The sequence below is a fragment of the Rhinolophus sinicus genome, chromosome X (assembly GCF_036562045.2).
Source record: "Rhinolophus sinicus isolate RSC01 chromosome X, ASM3656204v1, whole genome shotgun sequence".
NCBI classification, from domain to species: domain Eukaryota; kingdom Metazoa; phylum Chordata; class Mammalia; order Chiroptera; family Rhinolophidae; genus Rhinolophus; species Rhinolophus sinicus.
In genome coordinates, this window is record NC_133768.1 from 7,418,096 (window position 1) to 7,431,506 (window position 13,411).

The following is a 13,411-nucleotide window of genomic DNA, read 5'->3' on the forward strand; positions in this document are numbered from 1 at the left end:
GAAACATTCGCAGTCCAGATAGGAACAAAACATTCGGCCCATCCAGTTTCTCTGTGTCTTAGTGTTTGTTGCCAGGATGGGTCCTGCTGTTCATCCGTTGTCAGGAATCAGTGTAGTGTTAGGATTCCAGTGGAATTTGATCAGTTGCTTGGATTTTTTTTTTTTCATTTCTCAAGTGACTGTGTATTTGGGTTTTGGGGGGTGGGGCATGGCTATGAGAAACAAAGGCAAGCATCCTGGCCGTTGTAGCCCCATCTTCCCCATTCAGGCCAAGAGAAAGAAGCCTATGGATGGTCTGCTTTTCATGTCAAGAAGTCGCTCTCTGAAGACCTGTACATTTAAAAGGGAAAAGCTGTGAAGGCAGGGAGAGATCTTGGGGTGTTAGTAGACCCTTCTTATGCCACATTTCTAGATTCGGACTTCTTGAATTGCCAGTGTAGAATCGAGCTGCGCCAAAAGGACACTGGTTTTTCAATGTTTAGTTCAATCGGCTGAAGTGATTTCATCGCTCATCTGACTTAGATCTCAGCTGAGATTTTCCTGAACGTTCGCTTTTCATTTAAATGGATATTTACAAAAGAAAACTCAGGAGAGAAAATGTAAGAAGTATCAAATCTGTAGCTGTAATTGAAACCTGAAGGCACGAGGCTCTAAGCTAACACTGCGTCCTGGAATGTGCCATTGGGATCTGTCACGTCTCGTCACCATCACATGGGACCGTGGCTTGCCTGGAGAGCCATTTCTATTCCAGAAAGCAGCAGTATTTTATAGTAGACTGCAGAAGTTAGGTATAAATTCAAATAATTGGGGATTACTCTGGATATTTAAAACATGCTATGACTCAAAATCGAATCATATTAAAAGTGCATTTTTTTCTTAGAAAAATGCAAATCATATTTAAGATTTCCATGTGAATTGTGAGGGTCCAAGTGGCTTCTGCAGCATAAATGCAGGTTTCCATTCATGGTTTAATGGAGCCTGGGTTGTAAAATAAAAGGTGTTTGGGCAAAAATAGTAAGGGAAAGATGATTTCTATTTTATTCTGTCTACATTAGACTTGTTCAGGGAATAGAATTTGGAAATCACGTAATAAATATGAAACCTGAGTGCTTGACTGAGGATTTGCTTGCATTTCTTCGCTATCATGAGCACAGGGACATATATTTTAAAGCTTTTAAAGGCATTTGTGAGGGATTATATATAGGCCATAAAATGTATTACCTATCAAAAACAAGAATCAACAAAGAATAAAATACAGTTGACTTGTAGGGGAAAAAAAAAAAAACCCTCGCCAATTTTAAGTTGTTCTCGGTCCTCTAAAAATGAACTTGGAAAAGTTTCTTCTTTGTAAACTTTAATTTCACTGAAATGATGTTTCAGAAAAAAACCCTTCCTGGAAAATGTTTTTCTTTTATTACCCAGAATTGGAATGATGGCACCCACAGGAGTGGGATTCCAACCCTGGGATCAGCTGTTTGGCATGAATGTAGAAGACGGGGTATTGTAACTCTGTGCGTCTGTGTTCAGCGTTAGGCGGAAAGTCTTTCCTCCAGTAAACCTAACACACTAAGGGTACTCCTTGCAGATGGCTTGTTTCCAAGCCAGCAGCACCGTAGACAAGGCATGTTGTTTTAAAGGCGAAGCTGTCTTGTCTACCCCTTGGTGAATGTACAAGAAATCATTTTGAAGGAATCCTTCTAGAGCTTTTGGCTTCCAGTGCAGACAGACAGACACATGAGTCTTTCTCGACTTGGCTGAGAGCAGGCCCCAAATGTCTGCATCTGGAGTGTGGATACAGGGAAAGAAACTGCACTTTGCGATATATAACAATATTCTTCCAGATTCATAAATAGCTTTGAAATGATCACGCAGTCATTTGCATCATTGTGAAATTGGATTATTTTTTTAAAAAGCACTATTCTTCAGCCCAGAAATGCTTGCCTGGTGTTCAGCACAGCCCAAACCAGTTTTCCAGATGGGCTGCATGAAGTCAACTTCATCCAGATTTTGTTTCTGCTAGAGGTTGTCCCTCGCCATATGTCCCTGCATATTTTTCTTGCAAGCTGTAGAAAGTTAGCGTACAGTGTTTAAGTTTGGCCATGCTACTATTTCATTTATGCCTGCAGTGGGCAGACCTTTTGAAATTTGCCTTTTGCCTCTTCTCCCTTATATAATTCCTTTTTTTCCTCTGGCATTCTTTTTTCTGATAGTGGATGTTACTTGAGATTTTCCAGGAAAGAGTAGGATTCCCTGGGATTGGATCTTCTGCGTCCCTCAGCAACTTGAATCCTTGTGCAATGACAGCTGACCTGGAGCTGGCCAATTCACAGGGAATCTTGATCTCACTGCTAGACGTCAGAACACGCAAAAGGAGTGCTTTTCAAAACAGGTCTGCTTGTAGTGTACGTAGGAGGAGAATACCTATTACGAGGTCTTCCTGCTAACTCGGACAGTGCTCAGATAGGCCTTCCTGGGGGTCAGATAAGGTGGGAAAACAGTTATGAGCACACAATGGATTTGCTTATTGTTGTTCATCTCTTTTATGTTTATTTCTTACCTTTGAGTTGTCTTGGTCTATGGTGGAATGTTCCAGAAATTTCATGGGGTATAATGTATGATTTGGCACTAACTTATTTATGGGTCTGCTTGGAGTGTGTTTTCCTTGGGCTTTGGTTATATGAGTGCTATAAATTTTAATTACACTAATTAGACATAGGTGGACGCTTCGGCCCAGTTGGATTCCTAACCCTGTTCAGCTGCCTCTGTCATTAGTTTGTTCAGTGACATGATTTGGCACCATTTTCCAACACTTTTTCAGGAAATTAGTTTTAAGTTAGAAAAGAACTTGCCTAATAAAGCTACTGACGTTCAACTATTTTCTTTCCCTTCTTGGGGAATTGGACTTGAGTAAAATGTGTACATTTCAACTATAACTTGTCGACTCTGGGTTTTCTGATTGGTTTGGTACTTGGAGAAGGAGTCTTGCCCGGTCCTCCAGCCAGGCTGACTGGTCCCGGGAGGAGCCCGACTTGGTGCAGGGCTGGCCGACAGGCTCTAACTCGTGGACCAGCGCCAGCTGATTGGCATATCTGCAGGGAGCACAGTGGTGATTAGTGCCGTGTACCCTGGGCATGGGACCGGCTAGTCTCAGGAGCATTCCCGCCGTTCCCGTGTTAGTGAGGGTCATCACACTGGTGCCCAATGCCAGCCCCTAAGCACTCCAGGGCCAAGTAGCAGCACCCTGCACACCAGGCCAGGCTGCCCAAAGCAGGGGGTGTCCAATTTAGGCAAACATCAGAAGCGCCTGGAGGGCTTGTCAGACCCACATTGCCCAGCCCTATCCCCATTGTGTCCCAGTCAGCAGGTCTGGGTGGCCCCGCTCCGTGATGCCTGCTGGTCAGGGACCCCCACCTTAGCGGCTGTTGGGCTGTGTGCACCTGCTGCTTACCTGTCCGCACAGCTCTCTGTGACCTCAGAGAAGCCCTTGGATTTGCTTTCGGGCATGTGTGCCACCCTCTGTCCCCTGCAGTGCTGGGTTCTGGGCGAGTCTGGCATTCTTTGTCTCTGCCCGGAAACATAACACTCATCTTTAGCCGCACTTAAAAACATTCTACTCCCGCTTCGAAACGATGGGCTAAAAGTATGTGCAATGTCTCCTTCACTTAATCGGCCTTCATTCACCAGCACCTCAGGACACAAAAAGTGGGGCAGTGTGTTTGCCAAGCCAATGTGGAAATTTAGGCACATGGAAAATGACAATAGAGTCTGTATTTTTGCACCTTGAGGGTGGCGCTGCTGGCATTTCGTGAGGCTGACTGGTTTGCACCCACCCAGGTTACCTCACGCCACATCCTCTCTCACCGGGGCTGACGCTCCCTCTTCCGTACATTTGCTGGCGTGTCTGTTGATTAGCTGTGCATCCCACTTTTGTTGACTGTCTGCTCTCAGCACGGCCTTTTGAATTTCACACAGTCAAGGGCTCCGGTGCGTTTCCATTCAGAAGCAGTCATGGGTGCCTCTCTCTCTGGGTACTTTCTCGAGGCGGTGTTAGTGGTCAGGCTCGGCAGAGAAGGCAGGAAGCCAGAAGCACCTGTCGTGTGTCCCGCGGTGTTGAGCTAGTGATGACGGGGGAATGGGCACAAGTGAGCTGGCTGCGTCCTGCTCCAGGACAGCACCACATAGGAAAGCAGGACCCTGAAAGCACAGGGGCGTGTGGAGAACTGCCCCTTTTGTCAGTTCTTTGAAACAAGCACGGTAAGGTTACTGTCGCCCTGATCTTACAGACCAGGGGAGCTTATGCAAAGCACTTCCGCTTCGTCTTTTTACCCATCGTTTCTAAGTCCTTCATTTTTGTGCAATCATTTCAGTATTTACTTAGCAGAGTGAGTTTCTAGAATCAGGGTGATGGTGCTGAGAATACGAGAAGATGATCTGGAAATTCATGGATTTTTCTGGCTTCATCTCTTGCAGAGTCTCCAATATCCAGCAGCAGCTGGCCCAGCTTGATAGTGAGTCCTGGCCGGGCATGGCCGAGGCCGACAAGGACCGGCTGCAGCTCATCAAGGAGAAGGAAGCCCTGCTTCAAGAGCTGCAGCTCATCATCCAGCAGAGAAGACCAGCAGAAGACGTGGCCCGGCTGGAGGAAGAGAGGAGGCGCTTGGAGGAGGAGATCCAGCGGGCCCGGGCCACGTCTGTGCAGGGTGCCACGGAAAGGTGGGCTGCTCCCAGGCTTCCCGCTTCTAGTGAAGAACCAAGTTGGAAAGCTACATTGTACATGGCCTGAGAAGGCTTTTGCTTAGGGGAGCTACTGCCTGGCCTGTTTCCTCACTAAGCAGAGAGAAGGTGGAAGGAGCGTGTGCCTTTCCTTCTGTGCATTCATGTGTCCAGCCAATTGCCCACCCACCTGTCCGCCCAACTGCCCACCATTCTGTTCACCCACCCATTCCCCCATACCCATGCATTGAGCTTCAGTGTATCAGGTACTATTCAGGGTGGTACATTTTCAAGCAAAACGAAAACAGCCTCTGTTATCTTGGCATTTATGACCTAGAATTTAGTCATTCAAACCTAAATCCGTTTGGGGGATTTAGGGTTGAATTTTCTTGTTAAGAGAATACACTTGCTGTCTTTGAAATCCACCAATGGACTATTTTTTTACCTACAGGATTCTACTTCAGGAAAAAAGAAATTGTCTACTTATGCAGCTGGAAGAAGCTACCCGTTTAACATCCTATCTCCAGTCCCAGTTAAAAAGGTAGGTAACTTGAAACAATAAAACTATATCTAATTATCATATTATAATGACATGTAAAAATTATTTTTAAAATAAGACTTCCAAATTCAAAATAAATGCATCCAAAGACAAACATTTTAAAATTCATTTTTTGTGAGCTAATCAATTGACTGAATTGAAAAGTATTCTGGAATTGTGTACATATATATTTTAAGAGGAGCTGCTAATATATAATAAAGGAATATGAGGAGAACCAAATTTGGCTGCAAAATAACAAGTCTGAAGTCAAATTTACCCAAGGATTTTGTAATTCACAGCTTCAGAAGTGTGTATATCCATCTACATATGTGCACACGGACATTTTTATTTTGGGGTTTTTTTCTGAAAGGATATGGATGTTTTAAAATAAGATTTGGATGCTCAATAATAGCTCCTGTTTTCAAGTACTTACTGTACGGTGAAGCATAATGGTAAGGGTTTTCTGTGTGTGATTTTCTCAGTTATCCGTCCTAAGAGTGCCGGGAGGTAGGAACTATTCTTGTCACAGCCCCCAGCGAGAAAGTGGGAGGCTCGGAAAGGGCAAATAACTTGACCACGTGGACTCAGCTCGGCCGCATTTGAGCTAGACCTTGAACTCAGGCATGACTCCTTGATGTTAACCACTGCTCTCTCCGACATTCAAAAGAAACAAAGGAAGTCTTATTGGCAGTGGACGGAGCCTTACAATGCTCGCAGGTGTTTAAAGACGTGCTCCGGTTAATGGAGAATGAGGCAGGATTCTGTTCCCTGGTGGAACAGACTAGCAGCTCAGCTTTGCAGTCAGCAGCGGGCCCCGCGCCCATCTTTAGGCTGCTTGCTTTTCCCTAAGGGTGCGGGTGCTCTCGTTTCAGCCTGTCTGCCAGCACCCTGACAGTGTCCTCGGGGAGCAGCCGCGGGTCCCTGGCCTCCAGCCGGGGCTCCCTCGCCTCCAGCCGCGGTTCCTTGAGCTCCGTCAGCTTCACCGACATCTACGGCCTGCCCCAGTACGACAAACCCGACGCCGAGTGCAGCCAGCTGCTGCGCTTTGATCTGATTCCCTTTGACTCCCTGGCACGAGATGCCCCCTTCTCAGACCCTCCGGGCCCCACGGGCTTCCACAAGCAGAGGCGCTCCCTGGATACGCCCCAGTCCCTAGCGTCCCTGTCCTCCCGCTCCTCCCTGTCCTCCCTGTCTCCCCCGAGCTCGCCGTTGGACACACCCTTCCTCCCGGCCTCTCGCGACTCGCCCTTGGCCCCATTGGGGGACAGTTTGGAGGTGCCAGGCCTGGGTGCCCTAGACAGACTCCGGGCTCAGGCCTCTGCCCTGGGGGATGAAGACTCGCCGGGCACGGCATCCTTTCAGCCGCACACATTCCCCGCGGACAGGGAAGGACCTCGCGAGCGAGGACCCCAAGTGGCTGCCGCTCCCACGGGCACAAGTAAGTACTGACAAATCCTGTGAGTTTTCCTGGTCTGGTGCCATTCCACTAAATCCAGCTGGCTCTTCAGTTACATCGCCAGCTTTGAATTTCGGGCTGTTGCTAGGAAGAGGAAGAGCTCTGGCCTGCTTGTCATGTGGGTGCTTCCGGCCTGTGTCCTAGAAAGGTCATTGAAATTGGCAAAGGAGTCTTTCCCAGGTATTTGGCTTGTTTTCCGGATGTGCTTAATTGGTGAAAAGGAGGGGAGGAACTGCAGAGCCTTCCACATTCAGAGGCTAACAGACAGGTGCTAGGGTCTCAGGAAACTCTCCAGGGCGTGTCCAGATGGAATATTCTGTGTGCACCGCCTCAGACTAGCACGGGGACCACTGTCTGCTGTAGCCCAGCGGAAATCTCTACTTCCTTTGTCCCCATGACTTATCTCTTCATCCTTTGTCCTTGTAGTTTACAAGGACATAATTCTATCAAAAGTGTAAGTGAAAATAATTGGCAGAATTTCAAAAGACATGCCAGTAAGCACCAGTCATTTCTACCGGATCCGTTTCTCTGGTCTTCAAATCAAGAAACATGTAACCACGGGGAACTTCATCTACCCGGCCGGTGCTAATTTAGCCTGTAGCCCACGTGGAAAACCAAACTGCTGTTCTGGAGAATATTCCAGCTGATGGCTTGTGCACAAAGCAGGGCCTGGCTTCAACCCTTCTCCTCTTGACCCCAGGTGCTTTTTTGAGGCAACCGCCAGCAACTTGAACTTTCTCAGGCTTGAAAGAGGATTGAGAACAAGTCCTCCCATTCCTGAAGTTCGGCCCATTTAATTGTATTTGCACAGCAAAACTGCTTGAGACATTCCGTTAGGAGAGCACTAGGTAATTTGTATAGCATAGTGGATCTCAACCAGGCACGTTTTGTCCCCTGGGAGACACTTGGCAATGTCGGGAGACATTTTTGGTGGTCACACTGAGGGGGTTGGCGGGGAGGTGCTACTGGCATCTAGTGGGTGGTGACTGCAGTTGCTGCTGAACGCCCTGCAGTGCACAGGACAGCCCCACCACAGAATGATCCAGCCAAAAGGTCAGTGGTGCTGAGGGTGAGAAATCCTGGGCATGTACTGTTGAGTAATTTAGCAGCAAAGGGTAGAAAGAAAACGTAAATACAAAAGCAGTGTGGTGGAGTGGAGACGGCTTCGGACTAGGAGCTTAGGGACCCGGATTCTGTTCCCTGCCCTGTTGATTTGCTAGCTGAGTGACCTTGAAAGCATCCCTGGATGTGGCTGGAGTCTTAGCTTCCCTGCCCTTGAACGAGGTGATCTTTATGGGCTCTTCCATTCACCACCATTCTGTTATCCATGAATTTTTTATATATATAACCATGCCGGTTATTACAGATACAAAATAATAGTCTCTGTGAACACTTACACGTTTAACCAGAGATCCGTCATGTTAGAGGCAGCCCTGGGGCTTTTTGGCATCTCTGTCATGTTGGTGTCTTACCTTCTGTGTTTGCAAACATACCTTTCATATCACCAGATAACGTGTTTCTGCAATTCACATATACAGGTGACCTTCATTCTCTTTGTTCTTCTTTATAATCACAAGTTCAGTGCTCCATGTTTACTCCCTTCATAAACAAGGAAATACAAAATAAGGACCGAATTGCACATCTGTTGTTGCTTAAGCTTACTTTCTCAGTGCCCCCGCCCCCATGTCAACTTCTCTTTAAAGGTCGAGATACAAGACTCAGTCTCACTATGCAGAAAATCCACACAAGGCTCAAGGGCCCTTTTAGGCCAAGGGAAAGACAGGGTGGGAACAAGAGTTGACCTAATTTCTGATCCTTAATTCTTCATTTTTCCTTGCCACTTTGTGGCCGACGTTATAATGCTTCAGACTTCTTGGACTGAGAGGTAATTTGCATATGCTGCTGTCAGATACTGCCACCTGGTGGTGCGTTCGTGTATAACGTCAGTTGACCTGGGTCCTTAACAAAAGAGAAATAATTGACTCAGTGAATGGGTCCTGGTGGGTGCTGGCAGAGGGCTGGGCTGGGTAACCAGCTTCAGGCATGGGCACAGGGTGACTCCTTGCTTCCCTTTATGCTTGTGGGAATGCCTGAGCCCAGAGTCACTGTAGCTGGTGAGGATCTTAGCACTCATTATGTTCCCCAGCCCTTCACTTGTGATGCCCAAGGTCACATAGTTTCCTCTGACTTTCCATTCCAGTCCGGCTAGGAACAGTACAGGCTAAGTTTGACCTCAGGCAAGTTTCCCTTAGATAACATTTTAGTAAGATAAAATTCAAAGTTGTCCAAACCTACAAGGCAAGCCCTAGGAATAATTTCTTCCGTTGTGTTTTCAATCAGTCTTGAGGGGACAGAAGGTAGTTACAGGCGAGTTGGGCAATGGACTCTAATCTTTAACATTTTTCACATTTTTACTGTAGTTTTATCTTCTCTGGATTTTAAAAGTCAAATGTGTCATCACTTTGAAATCCTTTCCAATTTTTATTTCCCAATGGTATTTGCTAATCTAAATCTATGACAATCTTGATAATCTATGAAAATATTGTTTTTATTATAGTCATACTCTGTTTAAAATTGTTGGCTTAAATTCTTCAGTGTTTTTCACTTTGTGCTTTCTTTTTTTATCTTTTCTCATGCGGCACGACAGAAACACTCACTGTAAGTGACCTTGGACTACTCCTTCACCTTGTTGGCCAGGCTCTGGTACACCTTTGTGGAATGAACCAGTGTATTTAGGATGGTTGGGGTGTGGCCAAGGAGGGCATATCTCACAGCTGTACTTGAATGTGGTTCAACAATTACCGTAATTATTATTTCAGTATTAATATTCATCATGCCTACTACAGTTGTGTAAGAACTTTTCTAAAAGCTTGAAGTGTTTATTCTTCTATATATTTATTCCCCAGACACTTAATGGCTTTTATTATTTTAATATGGCAGTTGACACCTTGGCCTACAGTGTGATTTTCATTGTACTTTCCTCCTTTTTGCCAAGTAGTGTTTTTGTCCTCAGGTGTCAGTGTCTGTCTGTCTGTCTGTCTGTCTGTCTGTCTGTGTTTAATGATGAAAAGGTCAGAGATTTTAAAAATGAATGTGTGGAAGGTGGTTTGTTCCTGACTTTGGCGTTGCCCTCCACAGTCGTCTCGTTGCCTTGAAGCCTGAAAGCCAGTGGCTTGGGTGTGGAGCGTGGGGTCTACTGTGCGTTTTTGCTCACCCAGGGCAACTGCTGACGGTACTGCCGTTCATCAGCTCTGCTTCCAGTGGCTCCGTGAATGCAGTGACTGAGCCTGGGCTCACGGAGGATGAATTCCTTCACTTCCTTTCTCTCTTCATCGGCCTTCCTTGCTGTGAGAGAGATACTTTGTTAGAGTTGCAGCATCGGGTTACCTGGAAGTACTGAGGGGTGTGCATGGTGCTATTTCCTTAAAGGAATGGGAGGCCATGTCTAGGAGCCGTGCGAGTGTCCGTGCTGGGGAGGGAAGTGGCACTTTCATTTGCTGGGGATCCGTGCAGCACACTGAGGGGTTCTGTGATGACATGTCTGAGCGTGTGCCTCCGGCCACCCCAGAATGGCAGCGGCTTCTGACCCTCAGCGGAGGAGAAGCTGGTAGCCTCCAGGCCTGGCCCTGCAGACCCGAGGCCACAGCCCTATTTCGTGTTGTTTCATGTGTGTGGACATAATTGGTGTGTGAATCATAATTTGCTGGAAAAGAGAGATGGTCAGCGGTGGACTTGCCATGTCCCTGAACTTGGGGATGCACAAGTGTATAGATTTTCAATTTCTAGAGCTTATATGGCCAAAGAAAAGCACAAAAAAGACGAACGACCTGGGTTATTCACAGGAGGCATCCCGACTTGAGAGGAAGCCTCGGCCGGAGCTGCATGTTTTAGTCCCTTACTCTAACCTCGTACCCTTTCTGGAAAGTGTCGAGGCTCCCGTGTGCCTACTCACACATACATAGGAAGACGATGTGCCTGTTTTCATTGTTTTTTGTCTTTTTTTAAAAATTTTTTAAAATTTATTTTTAAAAGTTTATTGGGGTGACAATTGTTAGTAAAGTTACATAGATTTCAGGTGTACAATTCTGTATTACATCATCTATAAATCCCATTGTGTGTTCACCACCCAGTCAGTTCTCCTTCCATCACCATATATTTGATCCCCTTTACCCTCATCTCCCACCCCCCACCCCCCTTACCCTCTGGTAACCACTAAACTATTGTCCGTGTCTATGAGTTTTTTATTTGTCTTGTTCTTTTGCTGTTTTTGGTTTATATACCACATATCAGTGAAATCACATGGTTCTCTGCTTTTTCTGTCTGACTTATTTCACTCAGCATTACACTCTTATTAAAGGGAACTTGTTGCTTTGAGGGAAGGAGTAGAAAGTTGATGACATGGTAAAAGGAAAGCTGTCAATGGTTCTCTTTGGCTTCTTCATTGAAAAGATAGGAGACAGAAATCAGCTGCCTGGTAATGGTAGCTTTCTAACCCCTGGAAAGCAATTCTGGAAGCAGATCTGGGCTGCTGAGGAGGACAGTGCAATTAGATAGACAGATGGTTCAAGGAGGTGTTTTCAAGGGCAGAGTTTAGGCTCAACGGTGTCCTCTGACTTACGTAAGTCACTGCATTTTGTTAGGGTTTATTTGGATAATTTAAAAAAATTCTGTCTTCTGATTATAAAACACTAGTATGCTTATTGTGTAAAATATGGAAAGTACCAAACAGCATAACGAAGGAAATGAAAAAGACCCCTATCTCCCCACTTGGAGAGCACAGCTGCTGTCTGCATTTGGGGTAACATTTCTTTCCCAGTCTTTTGAGTATGGCAGTCTCTCAAAGTGCCATGCGAAGGGGCTCCCCACCATCATCTTATGTTCTGTGATTTCATTTAGGAGGTGAAAAGAGATTTATGACAGTTTAAGGAACTTTGAAAGAAGTAGCCAGGAGTCTATTTCCTCAACTTTTCAATATGAAACAGAGTTGAGTGCAGTGTGTTTAAACGTCCACACCAAGGTCCCTGGCTTCCGGTGCTGTCTCCCGCTGACCCCGGTGTCTCTCTTATTTGTAGCAGTGACTCTTCGAGAAGACAGCGCCAAGAGGTTGGAGAGGAGAGCGCGCCGCGTCTCGAAGTGCCTGTCAGATTATTCGCTAGCAAGCGATAGCGGGGTATTTGAACCTCCCGCCAAAAGGTTAGACGCGGACCTTATGATGCCCTTCTCCCCAAGCAGCCCCCCCAGTGTTACCCACAGCGACATGTCTAGGTGCTGGACTTGCTGTGTACCCAGGGGTAGGATCTTTTCCTGGCTTCTCTCCACTTGGGCGGCTGGGCCTCAGCAACCTGCAAGGAAAATTCCTCTGGCTTGTGTGTGGTGTTCGAATGCTGGCCCTCGTTCCAGGCTCTAGAACGACTTCTCTCTCTGGCCCTGGTTGGTTTAGGGCTTAAGCCCTCCAGTAGAGCTGGAAAAGGAGACTCGTTGTAGGAGAGAGACCTGCTTTTCTAGAAAGGACGGTTAGAAAGGCATTTCCTCCCTCTCCCCCTCCCTCACTCCCTTAGCTAGAGGACTTGCTTTGCAATGAAAAGCACCTTTTGGGGTTGGGGTGTGGTTTTTATTTGGGATCTTCGATGTCACTGTTTCATCTCACTTATTACAAACTGTTTCAAAGTTCATTTGTGAACTTGGCCCTGAATATCATATTGGGTTTTGAAAGGTATACAAAGTTATTTTCTAAGAGCAGGACGGCTTATAGGCAGGTACCCAGTGAGCTGTGGCATGGACCCAGGGACCTTCTGTGACCATTCATTCACTTCACGAACTTATTTACTTATGTCGCAATTTAATAAAGCTCTTCTCAGTCCGAAACCGCCTACCATGAGAGAGCTTGGCAAAACCTGCGGTCATCAGTTGACCGTGGAGTAACCCGGTGACTTTCTGGTTGTGCTCAGGAGTGAAGACGCTGACGAGTCTGCCCACGGAGACACGTGTGCTGTGGAAGGGCCCCAGATCCACGTTGGATTTTGGTGAGTACAGAAGACTCCTTGGGGACCAGCCAGCAACTCAGAGTTCCACGTGCAGGCCGGGAGGGATGGAGGGGCCCATGTGATCTGGGCTCTGCTCCCTGGCCTGGATGCCCGGAGCCCACTACCGCCATCTCAAGTGAGGGGACAGAGGTGGCGGCAAGGAGAGATGGGAAAGAGCAGCTGCATCCCCGTCCTGCAACACTGAGAGTCACCGCTGGGAACCGTCACCTCATGGAGGGGGGTTCAGGGCCGTCACGCAGGGGCACCAGATGTGAGGTGGGCCTCTTGGGGAAGGCATCACACATTTCTGTGTGGAGTTGGTTCTGCTCTCCAGAGTGAGTAGCCAGCTGGTTTGCAACACGCAGCTTCCTGGTTTCTAGTTAGTTTCAGGGAAGGTGGTGACTCACAGTGCTCAGGCCAGCGAGGCAGGACGTGTGCGTCCCACTGTTTTTCTCTTGCTCTTGTCATTCCAGTCGACTGTTTCTCAGTGTTGGCACTAGTGACATTTGGGACCGGATTGTTCTTTGTTCTGGGGGCTATGCTGTGCACTGTAGGATGTGGGGCAGCATCTCTGGTGTCCAGCCACGAGATGCCGGTAGCACCCCTGCCCCCCAGTCATGACTGTAGAAAATATCTCCAGACATGCACATGTGCCCCGCTCAGTGGAGGGCCACCGCGGGG

The 13,411-nt window shown here is 47.1% G+C and overlaps 1 protein-coding gene across 1 annotated transcript in view; it reads left to right on the top strand.

Annotated features, from left to right (window-relative positions):
* Window positions 1-13,411, top strand: part of WWC3 (WWC family member 3) — a 101,858-nt gene that overhangs the window by 69,998 nt on the left and 18,449 nt on the right. The window contains 5 exon segments of the mRNA XM_019746296.2: window positions 4,471-4,713; window positions 5,165-5,254; window positions 6,124-6,689; window positions 11,780-11,900; window positions 12,656-12,730. Of these exon segments, the coding sequence (XP_019601855.2) occupies window positions 4,471-4,713; window positions 5,165-5,254; window positions 6,124-6,689; window positions 11,780-11,900; window positions 12,656-12,730 (1,095 nt within the window).